The 26,868-nt window shown below is 41.0% G+C and overlaps 2 protein-coding genes across 4 annotated transcripts in view; both read left to right on the forward strand.

Annotated features, from left to right (window-relative positions):
* Nucleotides 1–9,171, forward strand: part of ABHD3 (abhydrolase domain containing 3, phospholipase) — a 38,243-nt gene extending 29,072 nt beyond the window's left edge. Inside the window, exon 10 of the mRNA XM_080380439.1 lies at nucleotides 7,057–9,171. Coding sequence (XP_080236565.1) covers nucleotides 7,057–7,235 — 179 coding nt within the window. The 3' untranslated portion in view covers nucleotides 7,236–9,171. The remainder of the gene's footprint in view (nucleotides 1–7,056) is intronic.
* Nucleotides 9,172–10,597: 1,426 nt separating this feature from the next.
* ESCO1 (establishment of sister chromatid cohesion N-acetyltransferase 1) overlaps nucleotides 10,598–26,868 on the forward strand; it is a 40,159-nt gene continuing 23,888 nt past the window's right edge. Inside the window, exons 1-7 of one of the 3 annotated variants that reach the window (XR_013927016.1) lie at nucleotides 10,598–15,623; nucleotides 18,291–18,394; nucleotides 18,596–18,806; nucleotides 19,401–20,772; nucleotides 21,415–21,526; nucleotides 22,840–22,903; nucleotides 25,045–25,159. Coding sequence is in view for 2 of the 3 variants with exons in the window: in XM_080380435.1 (XP_080236561.1) it covers nucleotides 18,598–18,806; nucleotides 19,401–20,772; nucleotides 21,415–21,526; nucleotides 22,840–22,903; nucleotides 25,045–25,159 (1,872 nt within the window). In the remaining variant the exon portion in view is untranslated. The remainder of the gene's footprint in view (nucleotides 15,624–18,290; nucleotides 18,395–18,595; nucleotides 18,807–19,400; nucleotides 20,773–21,414; nucleotides 21,527–22,839; nucleotides 22,904–25,044; nucleotides 25,160–26,868) is intronic. The other 2 variants (XM_080380435.1, XM_080380436.1) reach the window with 2 other exon arrangements.

The following is a 26,868-nucleotide window of genomic DNA, read 5'->3' on the forward strand; positions in this document are numbered from 1 at the left end:
GCCAAAACAGAGGCTTAAAAAATTATAAGATCTGGGCAAGCATAGCAAGATTCTTCCAGAATACTGCATGCATCTTTAATAATTTGTGGTTCAGGGACTTTCTGAGACAGAGGTAGTCCCCCTTTGTATTTACTAGCTTCTGTGGGATTTCCCCCTGCCCCTCTCCCCCTTGAAATCGGCTAGTTGCTGGTTTTGTTATAAGCATATAATGTTCTGGAGATGAGACTGGATGGGGCTGTGATCCGAAAATCTGTGTCCAAATATAAAATTTGGCTAGTGATTCTGAAGATAAATTTTTATGGGTCTTATGACCCTGGGGATGACTTTCCCCATAGTACCGCAAGGTGAGTGATCTGTTGTGCCATGTTTCTGCCATTAAGTATCTTAGAGAGGGAACAATGGCTTCACCTCTGTGTTTAGATCTAGCTCAGTTTGCGGTTTCTGTTCTAAAGTGAAGTGGTAATTGTGGCAGGAGTAAGCTAGCTAATTAGTGCAAGTAACAACAGCAGTGAAAGGGGCAGTGTCCCTCTCTCCCTGGAGGATTTGTTAACCTTTTCCAGCCTATTATCACTGGGACTGGGTCCTTTGTTAGTTAGATTAAAGCTAGTGCAGATACTCCATTCCCTTGTCTCTTCATTTTAGAATATAACCTCCAGCTATCAAGAGCTAAGCATTCACCTTGACCCCATGAAATTCAATCTGAACACAAGAAGACACTTTTTTTACTGTGAGAGTGGTCCAACACTGGCATAGAGGTTGTGGGGTTTCCATCTATGGAGATACTCCAGACCTGACTGGATGCTGTCCTGCGCAACCTGCTCTAGGTAACCCTGCTTAAGCAGTGGGTTTGGACTAGATGATCTCAAAAGCTTTCTTACAGCCTCAACAGTTCTGCGATAGTGTACTTTGGCTAGCCAAAAGATTGAGTCCCCTGGAGTACAGCTGTATCAGATCCCTCCTCCCTCAAAGCTGTTCCTTTTAAAAGAGACACAACTCTTGGTGAGCAGTGGATTATAGGGATGATCTTTTGTGTAAGACCGAGTATCAAACGTGTTGTTGAATGCCTTAGAAGTCTTGCAGTCTGGAGGGAGGTGAGGCATTTCTGAAACAAGAAGTGTTAAGAGTCTGTTTTAATGACTGTCCATCCTCTCCTGAACTCTGACCTTAACCAGCCTTTCTCCATGAAAATGTTTGGGTGGTTAGGCATTCATTTCTTCCTTGTTCACAGAGTTAATGCTGTCGGCTGTAAATAGTCATCCTTGTGGTGCCAAGTTTACCTTAGAAAGGGCCGCCAGGAAAGTGTTGATTACAGTTAATAGCATGACTCTGTTACGTGTGTCTACCCTTGGCTCCTTTTTCATTTGTGCTATGCACCCTCAGTGTGAAACGTGCTGGCAGGAGACACAGGGCACCCTGATTAGCAGCTTAGAAATTATGGCTGCTGCCATCAGTTACTGGAGTTCATTCATCTCAACACTTTTGCAGGCTGTTTGACGTTAGCAAACATAAAAGACTGGTGTTACTCTGGGAGGTGAGTTTATTCTGGCAACTGGCTTGTTTTTTCTGACTTAAAAGTGTGCGGACACATGTAAACCTGTGGCAACCACAGGCAGTTTCCGTTTACAACTGTATAATGGATTCAAAGCCACAAAATTTCTTCTCATTGAGACCCCAGCCTTCTATTGACTTTGGGGACTGGTTATTTCATGCCTCATTCCTCCCAGGAATACCTACCAGCTTTTAGGCTACCTTCCACCTCTGTTGTAGATAGCTGTAGTTTCCAACAGCTGGGAAGCAGGCCTAGCAAACTCATTAGGGAGAAAGCTGTGCCAGAATTCTGTTCCATGTAAATATCCTTTATAAAGCCAGCCACATCTAACCTGCTCTAACAAAGCTTGGGGGATACAAACCCAAGTCTGCTTTGTCACTACACAATATGGACCTAAAAAGAGACTTCCCTTAAAAAGTGCAGATGGGTGCCTTTTACTCTGCTGCCTCTTACTACCTGATCATTTCTTCTCATGTAGCTTTTTAGTAAACTTTGTACTTCCCAGCAAGTATTTTTGAATATGTTGTGAAAACATGCCCTTTGGTCTCAATTCAGTATTAGGAAGAAACAATTCATTTGCAGCCCTTCCTTAATGTTGCTGTTTAAAGTTCACGGAGCTTGGCAGCCAATGTATCTGTAGTTTAACTCAGGAATGCAGTTCTCACATTGCGTAATGCTAACAAATGCTTTCTTCATTGCGTGACACTTCTCTCACCATAACTACTTTAAATAAACCATTGCTTCAGGAAAGTCAAGCCCCGTTATTTTCTGTGAAAATAAATCAAGATGGAGTGATAGCATTCATTATCGGTGTCACGTTTAACTTTTCATCTGAAGTGGCATTTTTTTCCTTAGAGACTTTAAGCTGCGTATTAGGCATCTGACTTAAATTTCATTATACTAATGCTTAGCTAATTGCCACTGGTGAGTGTTGTGCCCGAGCTGAAAGCCTGTACTTGATGCAAAGTACCATGCCAGCTCCCTCCTGATCCACTGTGCCAAGTAAGTGCACGTCTGAGGCTCAGTTACACTTCTTCTTGAACTCTCTGAAGCTTTTCTGTCCCTCTGAATCAAATTTGGAGTAAATGCTCTTAGGTGTTATTTTGCATTCTATTATGTAAACAGCGCAGTTGAGTGAAGTTGTCTGGAGAGACCAAATGGCCAGGGAATGGCCAGACACGTAACAATTAGGGAAAGAGTTTAAGGAACCAGGAGAAGTCAACCAAACAATGGAACAGCAGGTCTGGCAGTAGTGACTTATTTAAGTCAGTGCTACTTCACATGTATGTTCTTCTACTGTTCTTTTTTAAAAAATACTTTCCGCAAAGAATGTACAACAAATTGATTTTGAATGAGGTAATTGTGCACATGTATATTTACACTGTGGTTCTGCAATCCCAAGTAACAGGTCTGTGCCTGCTGGATCAAACAGCAGAACAGATTTTGGTTAGTAGAAAGAGAAGTACAAGGACACCTGTGTACAAAAATGAACAGTAGTATCTTTTAACATGTCATCCTGTGTCCTAGAGTGCATCACATCCAGTGCTGCATTTGTCTGCCCTTTACTTTGCAGAGTATGTTCTGTTGCATTGTGGTTTTATTTGTGAATGGCTAACAGTCCCTAGAAACAGCCCTGAGAGAAGTACCACACCACTGCAAGCATAATTTGCATTTTGGCTCTGGAGACCAACACAACATATTCAATTCTCTCCTGAGAAGCTGCAGAGCAAGAAACTCTGCTGGGGAGGGGTCATACGAATGGTGACCTGACTGTATCAAGACTGACTGTGCCAAGGGCAGGCTCTCCTGTTCACCACAGGGGAGGGAAGAGCAGAGAGGGAACAGCAGGTCAGGCTTGGCACCTACTAAAAATCCTCACTGCATATGGAAGCAAATGACTGCATATTCAGCAGTGCTACAGCTTGTGATAACAGTGATAATCTGTGGCAGGATTCTGCTGTAAACACACGTTAATTAGAAGAGAGAGAACTTCAGTACGGGAAGATGACATTCGTAAAGACCTGTGTGTGGCTCACACCTTGACCAGGCACAGAAGATAACCAGCGTCCTAGCAGGAGTAGCCTTCTAGGAGAGAGCTGCTTTAGCTGTTTGGAGGCAGGCATAGTATTGCCAGTCAGTTTGGGAATGAATAACCACCAGCAAACTGATTTGGGAGCTATCGTTATTCTTGGCAACCTCTGAATGACAGGTATGCAGAGGTCACAGTGAGCTTTGCCTGTAAGGCCTTCCTCAGCTGGGTTGGCACAGTAGAGGAGACATTTATTGTCATCTCCCTTCCACACCCCCAGCAAAGAAGTTTCTTATCAGGAAAGGCTATTTCTCTTTAAGCTTTGACACTAGTCTGACACAGTGAATGACCTTTGGTTTTGCACAATCTTAGCTAGTGAAAAGGTGTGTTCAGGCCAGTACACAGCTGATCCTGAACCCATTAGGATGGATGGAGTTCTCATGTTCTCTCTGGTTCTTGGAGATCAACTCTGTCTCTCCTCATGCACTCCTCCCCATACTCTTGTGTATAAGCCTGTTCATTAGTCTCCTCAGTGACCAGGAAGACAGCTGCAGAATGGCTGTGGAAAGCACGATTCATTGCCTGAAGCAGTAATGGGGGCCTTGGGCTTGAGTCAGATCCCCGCTTCCCTGTCGGGATACTGTTTAACATGGCCCACATGCTACTAGAGGGAAGATGAGCAGATCGCTTGGTACAGATAAGTGGGCAAATTCCCATGCAGTTGGCAGAAGCTGACATGAATCGTAGCCACTGTGTTTGTACATGGCGATGTGTTCATCCACAGAATCCAAGGGAGCCAGATCAGAGATTGCTGGGCAGATTAACTCAGGCAAAACTCCAGATGAGTGCTTGCTGAGACTGGAATCTGAAAATTATGCATGTGTTGGATTGCAAGAAATAACACATTGTTTTCTGCATCTCTTGTTTTCAGCCTGTGCTATTCCCCAATCCAGGCTGTCAGGCTCTAAGTTTTTATTTCATTGACTTTTCTTTTTAGTCTTGCCTCAGTAATTGCTTTAAAAAGCCCAGTCGCTGTATAGTATTTTCAATTTTCAGCTGAACAAAGGAAAAGTCAATGATTTCTTGTAGAAACAGAGAGAAGCACAGTTTCTTCTACTTATTAAAGAATCAGTATCACCTACTAAATGCTGAAATCTATAAACTACTTAGATGTGTGCAATTTTGAAAGGAGGGGAAAGAGTGGAAGAAATTAATAGCGCTGAGTAGCGAAGAATCTCATGTACTCTGCAAGAGAATCCCCATTGCTCTCCAGAGCTCAGTCTGTGCTCCGTTCAGATGTACCTCATGTTATGGACAGGAACCTCATAACACAACATTCATAAAAGCCACTAACCCCACTATGGATATGGTTGGTTTAGCATCCAGGCTGTGGCCCTGGAGTTGAACAGAGCATGTCGTTGCAGACACTGCTAGTAAGGACCTCTGAGGTGCAGATTGCTCCCCTGACTTGGCAGGTCCGGTGCTTCTGCCCTGATCTATTTTAAGTTGTGCATCTGTTCACTACAGTCGTTGTGTTCAAGATCTCTTGTGACTCGCTCTGGCTGGGTGTCTGTCTTTGGCTAAGGAATGGGTGCCACGTTGTTACTCTAGCTGCCGAAAACTAAGGCAAATCAGCATCTGAAGCACACAGCAGTAAGTCTGCCAGCATCCAAATGAAAGTAAGGAGCTTGCCTATAAAGAAGGTAGTGATATGCAGGGATAGTGACTCTTCAAGGAAAATGGCCTTTGAGATAGCAGATGTATAAAGGAAAGCAGATGCCTAGAAATAGGAGTGGGTGGAGGGTGTCTCTGAGGGAAGTTCTATCAGAAAAGGATGTGGACAACTGATGCCCCCCAAAAGTGAACCTGATTAAAAATCTCTGTTCAAAAATACCTTAAAATACATGAGGCAGCAATAGAAATGCTGCGAATAACTCGCTGCTTTGTGTTGTAGTGCCAAGGTACTTGTCCTTTAGTAGTGTATGACTTAAAATCAGATTTATTTTCTTGTGGAATCATAACCCTTTTTTAGACAATACAGTGAAATTCCTTCTACTCCCTTCTGTCTGGACAAAGCACGTCTTCTTTTGCTGTTGTTTTTTGTGTCAATCCTGAATAATCAAAAAATCTGTATGGTCTTTATTTTTTTCCCTTACATGAAGTTTATTATTTGGAAACTGGAACTTTGAAAGGCATTCTTTACTGAAATGTGTTGAGATATCTGCTTGCTCAGGAGAATATTCATCATACTTAAAACTTCTGAGGAATTTGCTTAAATAACTTCATTTTTATATCAAGAGCATAAACACCACAGCTCTGTAAAGCTCCAGTGTTGCGTCAGCCAGTTCATAGGATCACAGGGTCACCTCATCACGCTGCAATAGCATTTGTAAAGTCATATGGTTTCTCTGTTGTCGGTCTGCACTGACTTTTATTTTCTTTCACAAAGGGAACTGCCCAGGTGATAGCATTGATTAAGCCACACATCCATGCATGTTCAAAATAAGATGCACTGAAGTCTCCCCTCCTGCACGTGTCAAGATCAGCAATAGCTCAGGTGGAGTTCACTGATGACTTTAAGCTAACTGTAGGCTGTCACTGAAAGGGCCACCTCACTGCAGTCCTTATCTGACTGTGCCTGCCACCGTCCCCTTATTGGCATTAACGGGGTGAACCAGATCAGGGAGCTGATCCAGCTGAAAGAAAAATCCTTGTAGTAGCTAGTCTAATAATCTAAATTCTAAATTAAATCATTTGCTAGCAGTCGCTACTCAGTAGAGAACCACTAACCTACCGGGTGACATGGAGCAGCTTTCTGTGTCCGTGTGCAGTTGTGTGCTCTTTCTCTGTTTACCTTGGGTATTTAGGTTATGAGTTCCTCAGGGCAAGAACTGTTTCCCAGTGTGTTTGCATGGTGGGGTCTAAACATGCACCTGTAAATGTAAAAACCTGGCAAATCAGATATACTAATGGTAAGTCAGGATAATCTTTAATATTAGCTGATGGGGTATCTTACAGACAAAATCTTACCATGACATTAAGGGGTTTGTGTTTGGAGTCTCCTACAAAGCGAATGGGATTCACAGTTAAGGTCCTAGTTCCTGAGCTTTTCTAGAGCATTGCAACACAGGTTAAAAACTATAGGCTTGATTGTCCTTTCACTTACACTGTTTATACCAAATCATAAGTATGTGTTAATATGGGTGCTGTTCCATCAGTGGGACTGAAAGAAATATGAAGTTGAAACTTGTACAGCAGCCAGAAAAAAACCCCCATACAGATAAGGTGAGTTAATAATGAAGAGAGAAATGGCTTTTAACACAGCTATGGCTCTACATCTTGCGGTACATTTAAGCTTGCGTTAATGTTGTGCATATTTATTCATATATAATACGAAAAACATTTAAGAGAAGGTATTCAGTGGCTGGCATTTCATGGAAGGATAAGGACTTAAAACTTTTTTCCCCTCCCATTTTAGCTATACCAGTAGAAACTGCCAAACAAAACGCAAACGTTGCTTTGGTTCTGACTGCGTGTGGAGGCCATATTGGTTTTCTGGAAGGAATATGGCCAAGGAAGTGCACTTACATGGACAGAGTCTTCAAGCAGTTTGTGCAAGCTATGTTTGAGCATGGAAATAAAATCTATAGCATGTAGCTTTGGACCACTGTTACAGCACAGTGGCACATTCTGACAAGGGCAGTTAAGCTTCATGCACAAATTTTAACTCCTGTAAGCCAGCAAATGGATGAAGTCCATTACTACATGCAAAAATATTTTTGCCTAAGATTTTGTAGCAAGACACTAAATATTATGTTGTCACTTTTATATTTATTTTTAATATGCCTTACTAAGAATGACCTTAAATGAAACAACATTCTGCATACATCAAATTGCACTTAACCAAAACCATCAAGTAGGCAGATTATAATTCCTCAGGATTTTAATTTAAACCAGTACACATTTAAGAAACTTAATCTAGATGGCTTTTAATATTACAATGGCAACACTCAAAATAGCATATATTATCCTGTCACACACAATACAAGTTGGCCCATTCCTTAGGGCACTGATGGTGAAAAAGAAAACAAAAGAAGGAGGGAACACAAACACTGTTTCTTCAAGTAAGTCCAAATTTCAGCATGTTATTCTATAGCATTAGATTGATACCTGCTTTTGCTGTTCTATCCTGAGAGTATTCAGATTTAGGGCTAGTTATTGTTTTTTAAACTATGTCAATGCCATAATTGTCTTACATTATTATTTTTTAAAGAGCTAATTTATAGTGTTTACATGTAACCAAAATATTCCTTTAAAACAGTACTGTAATAATTTATGTAATTAAAAGACATCTTGCATTTCAAAGTTCATGTAAAGCTGAGTGTTGTCATGTATGTAATACATATTTCATATAACTGGTAAATTCCATGATTTTGTCTGTTATGTTTATACTACCCTGCAAGACCATTTCAGTTCTAAAGAATAAATATTAGAACATCAGCAATTATGATATAATCTGCTTTAAATTAAAAAAAAATCCAAACCCTTTGTCTCTGCTATTGTTTCAGATAATTTCTAAAAAGAATATAACAAACTGTTTAAAGAAAGCTGGGATCTGGGATGGGGGTCAAAGTCCCATCCCTCTGATTTATTTATTTGATCATTCGTCAGCACTTCAGTAATAGGTGGTCAAATCATTAAAGCCTTTGCAAAGTGATTTCTGCCGTAGTGGCTTAGAGTTTGTGAGGCTGACTGAGGCGTCACTGTTCTCCTCAGCCCTGAAACAGGGCGAGAGCCAATGTAGACCTTTGAGGAAAAAAAGGCAGTTGGACAGAATGTATTCTGAAACTGCTGGGAAGTCCTAATTTAGGGCATACTGAAATTAAAAAAAGAAGGCTTTTAAGCAGCTTCTGGGGAGCTCCCACCTCGTGCTGATCACAGATTTGGGCCCAGCCACACAAGATAAGCCAGTAAAGATGCCTTTGTATTTTTATTTTTATCTTTATCTTTTGAGTGGGGTCAGTACAAGAAGAAAACATGGATAAAAAAGCAAGTCAGGTCTTTTGTCTCAAGCAGTACGTGAACAGTCCTCTTGCAAGGCATGTTTCCTAGTAACAGCAAAGGAAGAACAAAAATACTTTCTGTCTTTAGAAAAAGAAATTGGGACATGCTATACGAAAGCTAGTTTTGAAAGGTGGAAGGTTAAATTAGAAAATTAAAAAGTGCTTTCAAGTTCTGACTTTTCAGACAAGGATTGGCCTGTGCCCAAATAACAAAGTCTAACTTATTTTTTTCTCTGGTAAGGAATATGAGAGAAGTGTCTTGTAAAAGCAAAATGACATTTTGTGCATGTTACTACAATACATGAAATCAGTGTATTAGTAGGGTGCCTTATTTATTCTTACATTCATTTTCAGGTTTTATGTTTATATAAAAACAATGAGCAATAAGCAGTGTATTCAGCATTATATTTGTAAAATTGTTTGGGTACAGTACTGTTCAAAACTCAGCATCAAGTATTAATAAAAATAAAACCACTTACATTAAAAGCACACGTTACTATTTCAATAAAAGTAACATGATTAATGGCAGAGTTTCTGTCTCTTTGCACTGTCTTATTTCATTTAGGTCCAATCCCATATACAAATCTCCACAAGACATTTCTCTTTAAAGCTACATCTAGCAAATCTGTAAAGTTTTCCTTTTTTCCCAAATGTAGAATGTTTTTCCTTACACCTCATTAGGGAGAATGCATCGTACAAAGCACAGCATGCAAAGTGGCAACAATCAAATTTTACTGTGGATGTCTTCAAGTTTTGCCAGTCAGATTTTCTGAAACATAGAATACAGACACTCACCTCAGTTCTTGCAGGGGACACAAGCTAGCAACAAGTGCCATAAACATTTTTCCTATGTCTTTATACCTTGTACACAGAATTTCACCAGTGAGCTGAAATCCAGAATGTGCCATCTAGTCAAAACAGCATGAACTCATAGGGTCTTTATTTGGTTTTTCATGCGATCTGAGTATCCAGACAGCAACAGGGATATGAAATGTTGGAGGTGGGAGAAAATTGTTAGTTATCAATGTACTCATTACTGGAAAGATGGAGTATAATGAAAGTGAAACTCCAAGTCACAAAGGTTGCAGACACCCCTTAAAGAAAACTTTCTTCCTAGTTCAGAATCATTTAGTAGTTAAAGCTGGAAGGGACCTCTAGAGATTGTTTAGTCCAGTCCCCTTGCGCAAAACAGTCCATGTTACATACATGCTTCAGAACATCCGTCTCTTCTCAATTTGCTCTTGGAAGTCGATGCAAAGTATTGTTCTTTTTATCTGTGATCAGTCACATTTTTATCCATTTTTATCAGTCACCCAAGAGCCATCCATGACCTTAACTGTATTAGTACCAGATCATAAAGACCAAGATTTAAAAGTGTAATTTATTATGTCCACTCTTGGAAAATAGACTTAGAAAACCTGAAAAATTCAAATAGAAAAATATGGCTCTATGAATGCAGAGAAACTAACCCATGGTCTATATCTCATACTGAGTAGAAGAAGGATTAATGCTGTTTTTAGAAACCAAGACATATAACAGCACAGTTTACAAAACAGCAGAATGGGTTAGGGGGAACAGTCTACAACTCTAGAGGAGCTGGTGTCAAGAAAATGTCAATTAAGCGATGGTGACTCCAGGCAGGTCAAAGTGGCAGGTCCTGTCAATGCGGCACCGAGTATCATGCTTCAGACATCAACATGCTGACTGTTACAGAGTGCAATCGCTCCGAGGCCTAGAGTGACCACTACCCAGATTGGAAAATGACTTGATTTTCAAGAATTACTCCCTAGATGTGGTTTAGGAAGCTGCTCCTTACCTCCTCCCTGCTGCAAGTTGCCATTTCTAACTGAGATCTAGTAGTCAACTGTTTCAGCCTTTCAGGTCAACAGAATGGAGCAGCTTGCTTACCTCAGCCATTCCCACATGCTTTTTGGGAACATTTCAGACATGTTCAGTCCATGTCTGGACCCCTATGCATCACTCACATACATATGTCCACTGTCTGGCCTGGTCCCAAGTCTCTGCAAACCAACTGCCAGCCTTCCCTCCAGATGTAGCTATCTACAGTCTTTTCTATCCCTGCTCCCCCCCACCAAAAAAAAGTATCTCACGTTCAGCACATACACAAAATGGACAAGTCCCAGCCCAGTTTTTTTCCTGCCTCCCTGCAAAAAGAAAAAGACAAAAACAAAAACAAAGCAAGAAAACTGACTCCAATCCCCCTCCACACACCCATTTTCAACACAGGCCCTCTGCTTTCTTAGCTAGACCCCTGTAAAGCTCTTCAGCTCCCGGCAGTCAGGGCACCCTCCAGTCCCCACTGTCCCACGTGCCACCTACACAGGAATTTCATAGGGGAACTGTCTCTTTCACCTACAACTCCTATAGCAACCTGGCTCGTGCCAATGACTCAGACTTGCCAGGAAGAGGACTTCTAGCTCTGCACATTGTACTCATGAGCAAGCACACTGTGCTCTTCCCAGGTTGCTTCAGCTCTATTGTGCCATCGCCCTGAAAAACAAACAAACAAACGACCCACAAACCAGAAACGTTAATTCCTGGAGTCACTGAGTGGCCATCTCGCACAGGCACCCTTCAGCCTGAGTCATGTACTGTGGTTCTTGTCCCATGATGCTAGCTGGTCAAAAAGAGCCTTAGAATGCTCCAAGCAATGAAGAAGAAAGAGGATGGTATCAAAAAGCCCAAGAGAATCTCCCTGGGGGCTTGCCACACACCACCAGCATACATGCCGGATCCTACTATAGGCTAGCGGTGCTTTTTACCAGCCAACAAAATAACTCCTGCAGCAGATCGGCTGTAGAATACCCCAGCCATGGGGTTTTTCTTAATTTTCATTCCAACATAAGAAAATGAAAAATCTGGCAACTGCACCAGCTGCCATAGCAGCCAGGAGTTCTTCATTGGCAAACATCTCTTCCTCTAAGGGATCCAATTTTCCCGTCTCTTTCTTTCTACTAGACACAAAAATCAGCCTCTCCCTTCCTCCTGAATGAGGGTAGAGGGGCTTTTTGAATTTGCTGAATGGATGAAAATAAGGGCCCTATGCTGCTGCTCAGCTGCTCCTCCAGTTCCTTAAGGGATCTACATATGTAGTGATCAGAAAAAAACCCCAATAGATTAAATCATCTTCACACGTGGCCTTTGCTAACCTGTCTGAGGCATTCTTCTGCTGCACTAGGAGCGCTTATGGGGTTAATTACAGCTGAGAAGTTTAAGCAGCTGCTACCCCTCGGTTGTCTGTCTCCGGGGCCTTGCTCAGATGAGAAGTCTGATAAGCAGCAGGGCAGGTTGGGAGCGTGTTAGCAAGTCAAATGGGGCTGCTAGAGCTCTGCGCTAGGACTGCTGCGATTGAGCCTGGGATTAAGGGCTCAGTCCTCTAACTGTGTAGCCCTGCCCTAAGGCTGCAGTTTCACAAGCCGCTATCAGCTTTAACGGCTCCCTCGTGCCCCAAGGGGAAGGCTTCTCTTCCTCCTTCCCTACCTTTCTTACCCTCCCTGATTCCAGTCAGATGGTCCTCACCCTTTCTTGCCCTAACAAAATATGATCCACTTTTGCCAGTGGGTTATTTTTTTGCTATCTCAGGAAGTTATATTTTCTTGTGTACGGGGGGGCTCTCAGGTGCTAGATGGAGGGTGGCATGAGGTAAGGAGTTGGAGCATGCTGCTGAGAGTGAGGAAAGAAAGTGGAGAGAACAGTGGGAGAGGCTTCCCCTTTTTGGTGACAGTCAGCTGTTCCACAGGACGGTTGTATCTCCCGAAGCTGTAGCCCGACAGGGCACTCTCCGCAATTAGTGGGATAATCCATGTATCAGCTGAATTATTACTCCTGTGAAAACAAGGCCTACCTAGAAGCAAGTCATTTTTCACTTAGCTGCAGATGAGGCACTCCAGCAGTATTACAGTAGTGGTAAACAAGGCTAAATAAACATCAAATCTTTTGAGGGTTAAATCCGTCCTATCCACTTACTCCACCTATGTGAAAGCAGTTCCTCCTCCCTCCTCAGGTCCTCTAGTTCTAGGTCCACCAAATCTGTGCCTGAGCACTCCTGTTCATACCACAGCTTCTGAGGAGAGTAAATTCCTGTAGTTTGTGTCTGTTCTTTCAGCATTGACATTTGCTAGGAAGTTCAAATTGGCATCAGTGCTTCAAAATGCTGCCACCTTCTGTGGAAAACTAGAAATTTACCCATATTCTTCTATTGTATGAATTGAGTTTTTTCTAAGTTTTGGAATTTAATGATTTTTAAGAATGCCTGCTTCTTTACTACTCCCCTACTGTACAGCAAATTACTATTCCACGGAAGGATGTGAGAAAATCTAGCTCTTCTTGCTTCGTGCTACTAAGAGGGATGGGAAAACATCATGTTAAATATACAAAGTTAGTGATAACATAAAGCAGTGCTTTTATCATCCTCCAGGAAATTTACAGGCAACCCAGTGATTAAAATATCCTTCATCTGGGAAGTATTCTGTAGGTTACTGTAGGAAAACAGAAGACCACATGTTGTGCATTCATTGTAAAGTCACAGCAGATTATCATGCATTAAAAAGGAGCTGTTATAAGGAGTTATAAATAACATCTCCTATCGCTTTTGAAAAACTGCAGCTGCTGAAAATTTCCATTTGTCTGCGACAAACTGTGCTTCAATAAAGTGTGTTCAGAAAGAGGACTTGCCAAGGAAGGCAGTTCCTTGTTTCAGTTAATAAAGAGGCAAAAAACTTTACAGGCAGAACAAATTATCTCCAGGTAATTTGATCTATATGTAAAATCTTTTATGCTATTCAGCAACTTGACTGCAATTTCCAACAGTTAATCCCATAAATGTAATAGATATAGAAATCAATAAAAAGTTTGGAAGATTTTTAAAAAGACCTAAAAATATTACTATAAAAATCAAAATAACCACTTTTTAAATACTTCAAACATTAACAAAAGAATATTTGCGGAATGTACACGCTGTGTAGCTTCCGAGTACTAAAATATTTGTGTGGTCTCTGTCTGTTAATCAGCAAACTGTAAACAGCAATCTGTATAGGAAATCAAAAATCTCTGAGAGAAACCCTGTCACGTGTTCAAAAATGCATCAAAAAACTTTTCTTGTAATTTCTTTTGCAGTTATTTATTCGTTGGCTGATGTAAATTTGATCAAATAAACTGAGACTGTGTCTATATTGGCAAGTAGAACACATCAATAGGCCTGGATACGGACAGCAAAGCTGCTTTATGTTGAGATCCCGATACACATACTATATGCATTTTAGGTACGACATAGTTCAGGTTAGCCCTAGGTTAGTGGGTCGGATGGGGTATCTATATCAGTATTCTAGTTAGGATCAGCAGTGCACTTTTGAAGGAAACCAGATCGCTCACGCTTGTCGCGTAGGGTCTTGGAGTGTGCGTAATAGATTCCTTTTGAAGGAAACCAAACCAACAGATACATGCCCAGAACATATCCAATGTGTTCCAACCCTAGTGGTCACTGCCTCCACAGGCCTTGACTAAAACTGGTCTGGACTGGCACATTAGTGGTATGGACGTCAGATCCTCAGCTGCCCTTCTTCTGCTTTTGAACTTCTCTTACTTGCCAACATAGAGATAGGCTTGGAACTGGAAACATCCTGAGGCAATAAAGCCACAACATAAGGTTAGATGAAGTACAAATCCATTATCCAGTGTAGCAAGGACTGAAATATCCCAGACGACAGAAGAAAAAATCACAAATACACGGTTATGCAATAAGAATGAGTTGTGAAACAGGACAGAACACAACTTTTAAGATAGCTTGCCCACATCTGCGGGGTTATTAGCGAACTTAGGAAAGCCGACATCACTGGACTCAAAGAAGCAGTTTGCTGAGCAAACTCATTGCTCTGCAGAGTAGACTCTGCACAGGACTAGGGCGCATCTAACTCTTCAGTCTCCGAGGCACAGACAAGTGTCTGTCCTGCTTTTACGCTCAAGTGACTATCCACTAGCACAATGCTGCACCTGCGTTAGGGAGACTGCTGTCTGTGCACCTAAAGCAAAACTGATCAGCAGGAACCCCCCAGTAAGGCCAACATCTACCTCTGCATGTTTAGAGAAGCTTCCGAAGGCGTTCAGAGTGGAGATCCGTTCTGGCACAGCACCAAACCCATCTTTAAAGGGATTTCCAAACGTGTTTGTGGGAAGCGGCCCACACACACTCAGGAAATGCTGCTGCGAGCACTGACTGCTGTACCGCCACCATTAACAGGAAGCGTATGACGTTACATGTTTCACTTTGCATTCAGCTATGACTGCCACTCACGAGGTGGCACTGACACTGCGGGCCACCGTCAAAAGTCACGCCGGCCCGCTGGCCTGTCAGCACGCGGTGCTGCTTCCCTCCTCATGTCTGGCAGGAGCCCAGGGGTGGAGGTCGAGGCTTAACAGCCAACGGGCCCAACCCGGCCCGAGCTGGCCGGGCCGCCGAGGTAACGGCGCCGGGCCGCGGCAGCCCCGGGCACTCGCTGAGGCGGTGAGCGCTGACCTCCCGCCCCACCGACGGCCGGCCCCGATGGCCGCGACCCGCCCCGCGCACCCACGGCACTGCCCTCACGCCGCGGCGGCTGCGGCGGCCTCTGCGCATGCGGAAACGGCATCGGGCACCGCCCCGCCCCCCCCGCGGCCTGGGGGACAGAGGGAGGCTCGCGCGGCGACGGGCGGGGCGGGGCGGGGCCGCGCCGGTGCCCGGATGTGGGCAGGTCCGCGCGCGCCGCCGCCGCCGCTTCGCAGGGGGACAGGGAGGGGGCGCGAGCCGCGCTGACCTCGACGCCGCAGCCTGCGCGCGCCCCCGCTCACCCACCCGCGCCCCGGCCCCGCGCGTCCGCCCCGCCCCTCTCCGCCCCTCTCCTCCCCCCCGCCCCCCCCCCCCCGCAGCTGGCGAGCCGGGCGCGGAGGGCGGGTCGCGCTGCTGGCACGTCGCTGACACTCGCGCGAGGTAAGCGGCCGCCTCGCGCCGGAGCGGGGCCCGGGGTGTCTGCGTGCGTGTGGGAGGCAGCTCGCCCCCCGGCCGCGCCCCCCCCCCCGCTCCGCCGGCTCCCGTCAACCCTTCCCCTCCGGCGCCGTGACCGGCAGCCCGTCCTCGCGCGTAGCGGAGCCGTCTGCCCCCGCCTTGGGGCCGACAGGCCGGCGGCTCCTCCCGGGGCCTGCCTCGCCGGCCGCGGCCCGGCCAGGGCCCGCCTGCGGCCGCCGCTGTCTCCGCGATCGCGGTGGGAGCGATCGGGCAGTACCCGCTCGCCGACTGCTCGCGAGTGAGAGCGGGCGGGGGGCGCCCTGCGGTGGGCGCCGCTTCGCCGCCGCCCCCGCCTTGCCCCTCAGCGGCGCTTGCCTTGGCCTGAGGAACTCTTGGCCGGGTTTGGGGGCGCCCTGCCAGGCCCCGCTCCAGAAGGGCTGTCACGGCGGGGCGCTGAGGCGGATGACACCGGGCCCCGCTCGGCGGCCTTCCCCTTTCCTTCCTCTCGAGACCCGTCGTGGGGTCTCAGCCGCGAGTTACGGCGCGGGGGCTGCGCGGTTCGGGTGCGGCTGTCGGTGGGGGAAGCTCCTGCGGGACCCCGGCGCCCTGCCGAGCAGGTGGGCTTCCAGTCCGGGCCGGGACACAGGGCTCGCCCCCGCTGTGAGGATTTGAGGGTGTGGGAGTTGTGTTCTGTTTTTCCTCTACTTCCTGCACCAAAACCTCTGATTGCAGTGTAGTTTGCTCTTGTACTTCTCTGTCTTCCCTTCTTTCCATAATCTGGTTTTTGCTAGAGGGGACCTCCTCCAGGCAGAATCTGCCAGTTCTTGAATGTCTGGAAAAGTCCTTGCTTTGCTGTGCAAAGTATTAGTGGGAAACAGATTACTATTAAAGAGCTAGCTAGCTAGCTAGCTCTCTTCGTGGGAGGAGAGTGTGTTTTTCAGTGTCCTGAGGAACAGTAGTGGTGACGGAAGGGTTGTATTTTCTGTTTTTTACTTGAAAGTCTTTCCTGAGTACGGCATGTCACATGGCTGAGAGTGACAGTGATGTTTGTATATGTCTGGGGGAAAAAAAAAGAAGGTCTAGGTGTACACCGTATGTGCCATGGTGTTCTCAAATTTTGATGGTCAGTGTTGTCCTCTAAACTAAGAGAAGACCAAAGACTTACTCAGCAACTAGAGCTGTTATTTTCAGGGTGAGTGGCTTTTCTGTGGCCCTGATGGGTAGTCTTTGACGAGTGGAAACTCACAGGCTTGCTAAGTGTCATGGACTCATGAGTATTGGAGCTAAGGCATACAAATTCTGTTACAGGCTGCTTAGGGAGAGATGTGGAAATAGCACCATGAAAAGTGCTGTTAGAGATTTCTTCCCTGGGTAGAATTAAAAAATGTATCTCAAATACGAGTCACTGATCATGCAGCTTCTTTAAAGGAGAAAGTCAGAGGGCGGCAGTGGTGTCTGGAATTTGGGTGCTATCAGTCTTGCGTGGTTAGAAGTGTCTTTATGAAAAGAGTGGATAAATGGAGGTTAATGATGATTTAAAATCTGAAAGAAAAGAAAAAGCACAGATCTTTTTCCTTTTGGGTAATGAACAATTACTGAAAGGAGCTTAAAGTTTCAGATTGTTAGAGAAAGACATGCATTTGTCAGTACTGGATGGCTTACTTTAGTTGTAATGAAATTAAAGTATCTGGTCTGTGTTGTACAACTGGAAACTTACAGTTCCTGTTTGACCTTAAAATCTGTCAAATTTAACATTAGATTAGTTAAGGTTTGAAAAAGTAATATAAATCTGTTACAGACATATTTGTCATTCTGTAAGCAGCAAAACTTAATATGTAATTATTGACCCCAAAAGATGATAGGGAAGTTCTGAGCACTAGGTATTACAGTAAACCTAATTTAAAAAAATATTAGTGAACTTTGCTGAACAATTATTACTTACACCATAATAAAAAAACAGTGTCTTTCAATAAGCAAACTTAAAAGTTTCAGAATCCACAAACAGATGTGAAAAGTGTGATTAACTGAAGCTGTGAAGACTTTTTACTGTGGATCTCTTCTATTTTTCAGACTATTGTACAGATTAATTTCTCCGTCATTGACATCAGTTGTCATGAAGGCACCATCTTCAACCGCCTAAGGCAAATGTCTTAAATAATGCTACTTTATAGGGTTTCTGTCTCGGTATTGTAGCTTCAGTCATTTTAGAAGGAACAGCTATAGGTGGTTGTTAATGTCTATGAAGTTCTGTAGTAGCAGCCATAAACAGTAGAGTCTAATGCATTTATTCAGTATTGCTGTGAGGCGCAGGATTGACAGCTTTCATAGCCCACTTTTTTGTTGGCTATGAAAGACAGCAGAATACTGCTTTCTGGAAAAATGAGAAAGGCTGAGAAACTTCCTTTGAAATGGTACTATTTATTATCTGCCACCTTTTGAAAGGTAAAAGGGTAATGCTTAAGACAGCAAAATGCCAAAAATTGTTGGATATGGAAATAAAATTTGTAGGTTGTTGGTTTGGTTTTTTTTTGTAAGAAACTTTGAAGTGAAGTATTGCTTGGAGGGATGGAAGAGGGTGGGAATGCCAAATTAAAAGTCTGAGAAGCAAGTTCATGAAGTGCTTACTGCATGAACATTTTATATTCTTCACAGGTGGAATGAAACATCCTGTTTGTAAGCATACACATGAGGAATGCTGTTGGCACACCTTGATAAGTTACTTAGGCCTAAACATCGATTGCTTCTTGTAAAAACCTGTAAGTAAAATAAATGTAATTTCATTTGAGATTGCTTTGATGTGTTGCTTTCTGGTCAGTTAGCATGATCTGCCTCTAAATAAAAGTGAGTATCAGTTACCTTATTTTGTAAAACGGGCAAATCTTTGGTTATATTAACTGACACTGCAACAACAGTTGACAGAAGACTGTAAAAGCTGAATCGATTACTGTGTTTTACAGAAATGGCAGCTCAGAAAAGGAAGTCTATGTTAGTAGAGCCTTCTGCTAAACGTCCAAAGGTGGACAAGAACAGCAAACAGTCAGTGAAGAAGGAAAAAGAGGTGTCAGATACAAAACATGTCTCAAATAAATCAAAGCCTGATCAGTGTGCAGTGCAGGAGAAAACTGTCCTCAAAACCTCTGCCACATCAAACAGGTCAGTGACAAAAAAGTAAGTAATTGTTGTTCTAGTTGATCTTTATAGATTAAATTAGTGCAAAAACAATCGAAGCAGAATGAATTTGAGTTAAAGATACAGCTAAATAGTTATATTGTACTAGTGGGAAGATCGGCCTTAAGTGTATTTGTATGTATATGTATCTGTATGATATTAAGTATGGTATCTGCTACATGGTCTTTCTCTGGCACCATGTTAGTGTCTTGAAATCCAGAAAGACTTTCTCCAAAAAAGTTTCAGAAGTGAAAATAAATCTAATATGATAATAAGCTAATACTTAATTTGAAAGCCACAAGTGTCAACAATTAAAAACTGCTAGAGATGTTAAAAAGCATTCATCTGGGGTTCATAGTTCAGTTTTGCCATGCATAAAAAATGTTAAGTACTACACTTAAGAGTAACCTGGTGGAAGTGAAGTCTTTTTAGAGTGATTCTAGAGAAAATTCTTCTAAAAGTGTTGAGGGTGTAAGATCTAGTGTTTTAAAAAAGAAAAGAAAACAAAAAAAAGAGGCAGAGCTTAGGAATGAGAAAAGTGTTGACAAATTCTACTTCCTGGATGCTTAAAAAATAATTATTTGGATCTTTCAGTGACAACACCAATGAACCTGAAGTAGGAATGCGCATGACTACAAGATCATCAGGATTCAACTTGAATAATAAAACAATACCTGACAAAAAAGTCCAACAACAGCCTAAGTCTACAAAAAATAAGGAGGTATGCCAGAAAAAATCTGTGCAAGAAATTCCTAAGTCAAAATGCGTAATTGCGCCAAATGAGCCAGTAATGAGGAGATCACAGAGACTGCAGCAGTTAACACATGTACATGTACCAGCAAGATCCCTGCGCAACAGAGAAATTAAAGAAGAAAAAGCTTTGGAAGTTAAGCAAAGTAGCCAGGCAAAAAGACACACTCAGAGTGTTGCAGCAAAAGTACTTAAATCTGCTGGAGAGAAGACAGAACAGAAAACGACAAAAATAAAGCCAAACAATACAAGCGAGGATAAAGAAATACGTGTGGAAGTGACCGGCTCTCTGAAGGAGAAAAAATGTAAAGCAGACAATAAAAATGATAATTCCAGCAGCTTTCAACACAGCCTTCAGGGGTCATCATTATGTCCTGATGAGGCTCTTCAGGAAGTTAAGAAAGACCAAGCAGGCCCTGCATCTCCTATTCCCAGCAACACAAAGAAAGTCGAAACAGATTCTCTTAAGCCAAATTCTAAGACACTAACTAAGGAAAAACAACAAGTGCATCAGAACATAAAAAACAGTACAAAACCAAAAAAGATTTCACAGCCACCTGCAAGTGAAACTAATGTGGCTGATCAACCAGAGAATGATGCGAAATCCAAAAGAGTAAGCATCCTTGAACTTTGTGAGGAAATCGCAGGTGAGATTGAGTCAGATACTGTAGAGGTGAAAAAAGATTCCCCTAATACAGAGTATAGCAAAACAGAAGAAAAGCATGCCAACGTACAGTTTCAACAAAGTGAAATGCTTACTCAGAAAGAACCTAGTCAAAGTACTCAGTGCAAACGTTTTTTCCCTAGCAAAAAAGGAATGCCTGTCAAATGCACTCTGAATGGTAGAAGTAACTCCTCAAATAAAAACTCTAAGTGGACCAAAATTAAATTACTGAAAGCTAGTAACATGAAGCAAAGTAACTTAAATTCTGCAAATGCCTCCAAGCTTTCTTTCTTGAAAGATTACCCTGAAGTTTCAGAAGCAAGTCAAACAGCTACCGAAGCAGAGCTTTCTAAGGCGCAAGGCAAGCTGTCAATAACAAGACTGTCTGAGAATGAGAGTGCAGCTTGTGTGCAGGAGAAACCAGATCCTTCACCTGAAAGAGCTGGAGCTAAAGAAGTGATATTAGAAATAAAACAGCCCACAAAGAGGGGTGCAGAAAATGGTTTGTTGCGTAATTTGACAAAACATTTATGTGAGCCAAGATCAGATGAGGTAAGTAATTTTAATCATGGTGTATAGTGGGAGGGTGTTCTAAATCTGGTCTGTTTTCTGAGAAAGCCATGCTCAGAAAGTTTAACAATGACTTCATTTTACAGTAACTTAAAATGTATTAAAGATCCTTTACTGGTGTGTTGTCACAGATAGGATGATAGGAAGCTGAAAAATGAATCTTTTCCACCCTCCTAGGTTCTGTAGTTAAGGAAATGTTGATCAACAAAATTTCCTGCTGGAGCTGGAGGTTGTACAGATTCATTGGGGCACTTTTTGATGACTTAAGCTTGTATAGCTGATCTGTTCTGAAAAGGTGTATTAAAAGAAATGAGAGGGAAAAATACATTCTCTACCTGAATGAGCTCCTATTAAAATTTAAGATTTTAAGGGCACAAGTGTTCTGTAGGAAGTATCTTACAAGCTTACATACAAAACAAAAAAGATTTTTTGCAAAATTAATACCACAAACTTAAGTATGGACTAGCTGATCAGTTGCATTTTGTTTCCATTAAGTAATGTAGGGATCGGAAAACTCGTGCTGTATTCACAATGATAATACTTAGTTAAGTCAGTGATTTTGTTAATAGGTTAGAGGCATTAAATAGTTCAGGTTTTTTATCTAATGTTTTCTGTTTTGTTTAGAACTTCCGATTACAGCTGGAATCAAGTCCAGAACATTCTCCAGTAAAGTATGTCACAGCTCCTAAACCACCAAAACAACTAAAAAAAGAACCTGGAGAAAATGAACCTCAAGGTAACTGTTTACTACTAATTTTTCCTCTTCTTCTGACCAGTTACATGGGAAGCCTAAGTCTTCCTTTCAGAGGAGTGTTTCACAGAATAAGGTACAGTTGGTGCAGAACTAAACTTCTGACGTTGGAACCGTTTACCAGGGGTTCTGTATTTCTTTGCGTGTCACACCCATGGTCACTTTAGTAACAATGGATATCCTTTTATTTCTGGGCTATGTAGTGGGAGAAAGAGGTGTCAGTTTATCTACCTGCTCTGCTTTTGGTGCATCTTTGTGCCTTATGCATTAATAATTTCATGCTTAAATATGCTCCATTTGAGTTAAAGTGACAGGTTTTTTAAAAATGCAACCAACCAACCAGAAAAAAAACTAATCGAATAATTTTCTTTTCCATGTGGTAAAACTTCCAAATTTCATTTGGGTTCTTCTCTTAGATTGGTTTCTGTTAAGGATTCTCTGTTGGTTACCACTTCCTTCGAATAAGTTTCTGCATTTCTTTCTCCTAAATAGTTCTGCTTGATCTTGACCAAATTATTAATTACATAACCACTCTCCTGTTTTTATTTCGTAGTCTTAATTTATCAGCTTGTGAATGCAGTTTGTCAAACCTTATGATGAGTGTGATGCAAATATTTTGACTGAAGTACATTTGTCTAAGAAATATTGTTGATGGATCACTAACATATCTCTTCATTAACTTCCCTCTTCATATTTCATCCTTTTGCTTTTGGGTTTTGGTTTGTTGCGGTTTTTGGTTTGACTTTTGTTCTGCCTTTTTAAATCTGAAGCTGCTTTTGAGTGCCCTGTTTAACTCTTCAGCTTTACTAAATATTTCTTTTTCCCTGCCATTGTATGGTACTTTTGAAGGGCAAAATACTCTTAATTGTATTGTTAGAGAATGTAAAAACCACTTATTTCTTTTGATATGCTTGGTTGTTTTTTTTCCTTAAGTGTTATAGAATGCACCTCGGATGGGGGCATACTGTACATTTATGATTCTAATACTATACATAGAGCTATTTATATGGGTGTCAATATAAACAGATTTAAACTCCAGTGTAGTTTTACTTGTTCATCTGCTGGCAAACTGCTATGCAGAACTGCTATGAAAATATTGAAGAAAATTGCATATTTTTTGAAGTATGTATGGAGAAACATCTAAATATTGTCTTAGGGTTGGATCTTTTTTTTTATTGGCCATGAACTGATTGCAAAATTGTCTTGAATATATTTTTGCAAATTGCTATTTGTGTAGCTCGAATTTCCTTTGCAACCTAAAACTTTATAATGAAGTTAAAATCTTTGATTAATTGTAGGTTTGGCTCCCAGGCAGTTGACACAAACTTCATTTACCAATCAAACTTCTGAAACTGAGAACAGGTATAGTATTTCATACATTATGGAATTACAGTAACCTTCCATAGAGGTATGAGAGGTTTTATTATGCGACTAACTGTTCTATTGTGTCCCGCACTCGACTTTCAGTTTCAAATAAGTGACTTGTCCTTTATAAAAATAGACTTTCATTTTACCCAGTTATTAAGGGATGTTTTTATTTTGTTAAGAAAATTATTAAGCAATATATTTGTAACTGCACATTTATTTTAAAAAGTAGCATTTAACAGAGTTGGGAAAGCATATTTAATGGTCTCTGGCTCAAATCAGATGGTAACCAGAGGGTATAGGAAGGGTTTGCCACATGATTTTTACTTACTGAATTATTTCACTTATTTCTGGAAGAGTTTTCTAATCCTTAAGTTATGGGAGTGTTGTGTATATAAAATCCTTCATTTGGGATTGTTTTGTAATTGCTGTTAAGATGAAGGTGTTAACAAGCCATATAAAAAAATTATTCTGTTCTTACTGCTGACTAAATTTTTCTTACTACTAACAGTTCAAGTTTATGTTTTATCCTTGATCGTGTTGACTGTTGTAGTTTTTGAACAGTTCTGATATAGTCTCTGGTTTTAGCTAATTACAAGCTAAAGACAGTAATTTCTTTGTACTTGGTACTTTGAGCAGAACGTAGTTGGCACAGTGGTTAGTATATTGATACCATTCTCTACATCTGTAATAGAGACAAGAAGAAATGAGGCAGTTCGTTTTCAGTACATCTGTTTGAGGCCAGATTAACAATTCTAATTAACCAGCCCTTTTGTACATGTCGAAAAACTGCTGCTATGGAATTTCACAGAAGATGGGTGGTAAGGTAGATGTAAAACTAGTCAAATTAGTATTTTTAGATTTTTCAATGAATATGACAACTTTGATTTTTTTTTTTTTTCCACAGTTTTATTCTCGACTGTCTTAACAGCTTTATGGTACCTAGTCAAGTTTATTAGCTGAACAAGCCCATATTGCTTTACTATTATTTGGATATATATTTTTCTTAACCTGCTTTCCATACAGTATCCAAGATTTAAGCCATCATTCTTTCTGTATTATTCCTGTCATAACAGAGTAATGTGCATATCTGTAGCATAGCTCTTTAGGGCTTTGTAAGAAAAGGTTGCAGTGGGTAAAAGCAAACCTTAAAGTAGCTACTTAATGCAAATTTTGGGGTACATGATAGGAATAAAAAAATTCGCCAGGCATTTTCAGAATGTTCAGATTTAGCACAAAAAATGCTGTTTTAAAAATGTCTGGCAAGAATTTTTATTTTTGAAAAATCTCACTGAGTTACCTGGTTACATGTACTACAGCAGCTGCTACAAATTTAAGTGTTCGACTCTAAGCCTTGGTTTGCTTAGAAACAGAAAATATGTAAATACCTAGTTAAAGTGTAAGTATTTTTGTGTGTTTTGCTTTGGTGATCTCCACAAGTTTTTATCTAAATCTGGAACTAACGTTGGTTTTCCTCTGAATATACTGTTCATAGAATAACTTTGCTGTTGATATATTATAGTACTTTTCAGTGTTCCTTTCAGTCATGACAAGGGGAAACTTAAACTGAGTGAGAGATATTCCAGTGATACCCATGCATTTATTCCTCAGGTCCTCTTCTCCCTCCTTTGACTGACAGACATTAGAAGAGAATAAATTTGAATTGAATTTGAGAGATTTACAACATCTGGTTTATGTTGCCCACTTATATTTGTGGGAATATTTAAATGGTCTGCCTCAGCAGACTAATGTATGATACCTAAAACTAGAAACCTTAACCTTATGTAGGAAATACATAGCATTAGGTACCATCAGTCATGCTCTGAAGTGCTTCAGTTAAATGCTTGTGTGAGTGGTTGTGACTAACCTACGCCACTTGCTTATAATTTTTTTTTTTAAGAAGAAAAATAATCTTGTAATTGGGCTACTCACAAACTGTATTTTTTGGTTAATCCTTTTATTTCCTTATTTTTCCATTTGAATTAGAAATTAAAATATATAGGACTGTGTTTTGGGTAATTAACTTAGATTTGCATCTTGTTAAAGTTTAGTTATACTAATCACAATGGCTTTGAGTACATAGGATGACATGTATAATCAGTCCCTTTTTTTAATATTAAATATATTTCTATTTCAAGGGTTCCATTGTCAAATCCTTCATTAGCATCAAAATGCAGTAATTTCCTACCATCTGAGGAACATATTCAGAAGCTAAAAGAAGCAGGAAAGGATGGTGATAAGCAGATGATTATAGTAAGTAATACCCTTTTAGTAAGGCTTATAGCTTCTGAATAAATTACTTTGGAATTTGGAGTGCTGTGTTTTTATGAACTTGTCTAAAAATCATTACTTATACATACTACTATTACCATTGTAAATGATTTGTGAAAGCAGAACCTGTACTAGATTATCATCCAATGTGGATGGAAAAATGGAGTCAGACAGACTTAATGTTTAAAGCTGATTCTTGTTAAAAGAAATTTCTGCATTTTTTTAATAGGATGGCTATTAGGTAAAAATGCAGTTGTTTTAGGGAGAATGAATATGCCTTTATGTGCAAAGTCTGTTTCTTAAAATTTCAGAATTATCGGGGGAGGTGCATCTGGCAGATTGTGTGCAAAATTAATGTCAACTGATTTATTCCTACAAACGTCAAGATTTTCCTGTGGATGCCCTCATTTTCACCATAATATTTAAGCAGCAATACTAATTTGGTTATTTGTTTGTACCCTTTTTGCTATTAGCTACCAAATGCAGGTGTGTCTTTTAAAACAAGAAAATGCAAAATGAGAAGGAGAGGTGTGACACAGTCTTTTCGCTCTGTCTTGTAGAATCACACAACTTGATAGTGAAACAGTTGCAACTTTTTGGTTGTGTTTGGTTTTGTGGTGTTGATAATCCACACATCAGATAATCCTTGAGAAATGAAAGGCTGGAGTTGGGAAGCTAGAGGGAGAGGAATCCAGGCCATTAGGAAGGAGGACTCTGTAGTAACCATAAGAAATTACCCTTTCACATGTGTAACTGGTGGTCTTGCTAAATTGCATTTTTTTTCAGGTAATATATGGATTATACACATGAAAATATTAACTAAAATAGAACCAGGCACATTCTAAATGCTCTTATATCCATACTGAAATATTTCAAAATCAGAGCTTCTGAAAACTCAGTTGATAAACATATCTGTGATTTGCCTAAAGTGATACAAATTAGGCACTTGAATGCCCAGTCACAGAATGATAAATAAACTGTGTCTAACTTTTAATAAATATTTCAGCTATTGCCTCTTTGAAACTCATGTTACCAACAGATCTAAAATCCATGATTGAGTATCTTAACTCATGTTATTAAAAGTGTATTAAAAGGACTGTAAGGACATTCATTCCTTTTAATTTCAGTAAAGCTAACTTAATTTTTGCTCATACAGTAATGGAACTTGAGTGAAGAGTTGCTAGGATATTCAACAAGAAATACATAACTTTCTGCTGAGCTGAATGCACTGAAGGGAGGTTGTGTAGCTCTCCTCTACAGTATGTGTACAAAGAGGTTTTCTGCAACTCCCTGTGCTGGTAGTGTCCTTGTTTTCAGCCCAAATTAGGAGAGTACTATTTTTTCCTTAGGTATTCAGCAGTAAAAGTTTTAAGTTATATACCTAGCAAAAGTTTAGAATATAAAGAATGGGTTGTCAGTGAAGAACACCAGGGAAAATGGGAGAGACCTTCTTTCTTGTTTTCTTGTGTGTATTTCTGGAAAATGCAAGTGAGCACTGTATTTAAATTTCAGATGTGAAAGTAACAGTTCAATAATATTTAATATTTTCCGGCACTTCATACAAATCTAATTCACTTTGATTTCATTGAGTTCAGAGCAGGCTTTTTATTAGGTTGAAAGGGTATTTTGGTAATGCCTGTAGTTCACTTTACCAAGAAAGCATTAGGTAAGGTATTGCTCTGCTGTTCTTT

The sequence above is a fragment of the Falco punctatus genome, assembly GCF_963210335.1.
Source record: "Falco punctatus genome assembly, chromosome: 3".
Lineage (NCBI taxonomy): Eukaryota > Metazoa > Chordata > Aves > Falconiformes > Falconidae > Falco > Falco punctatus.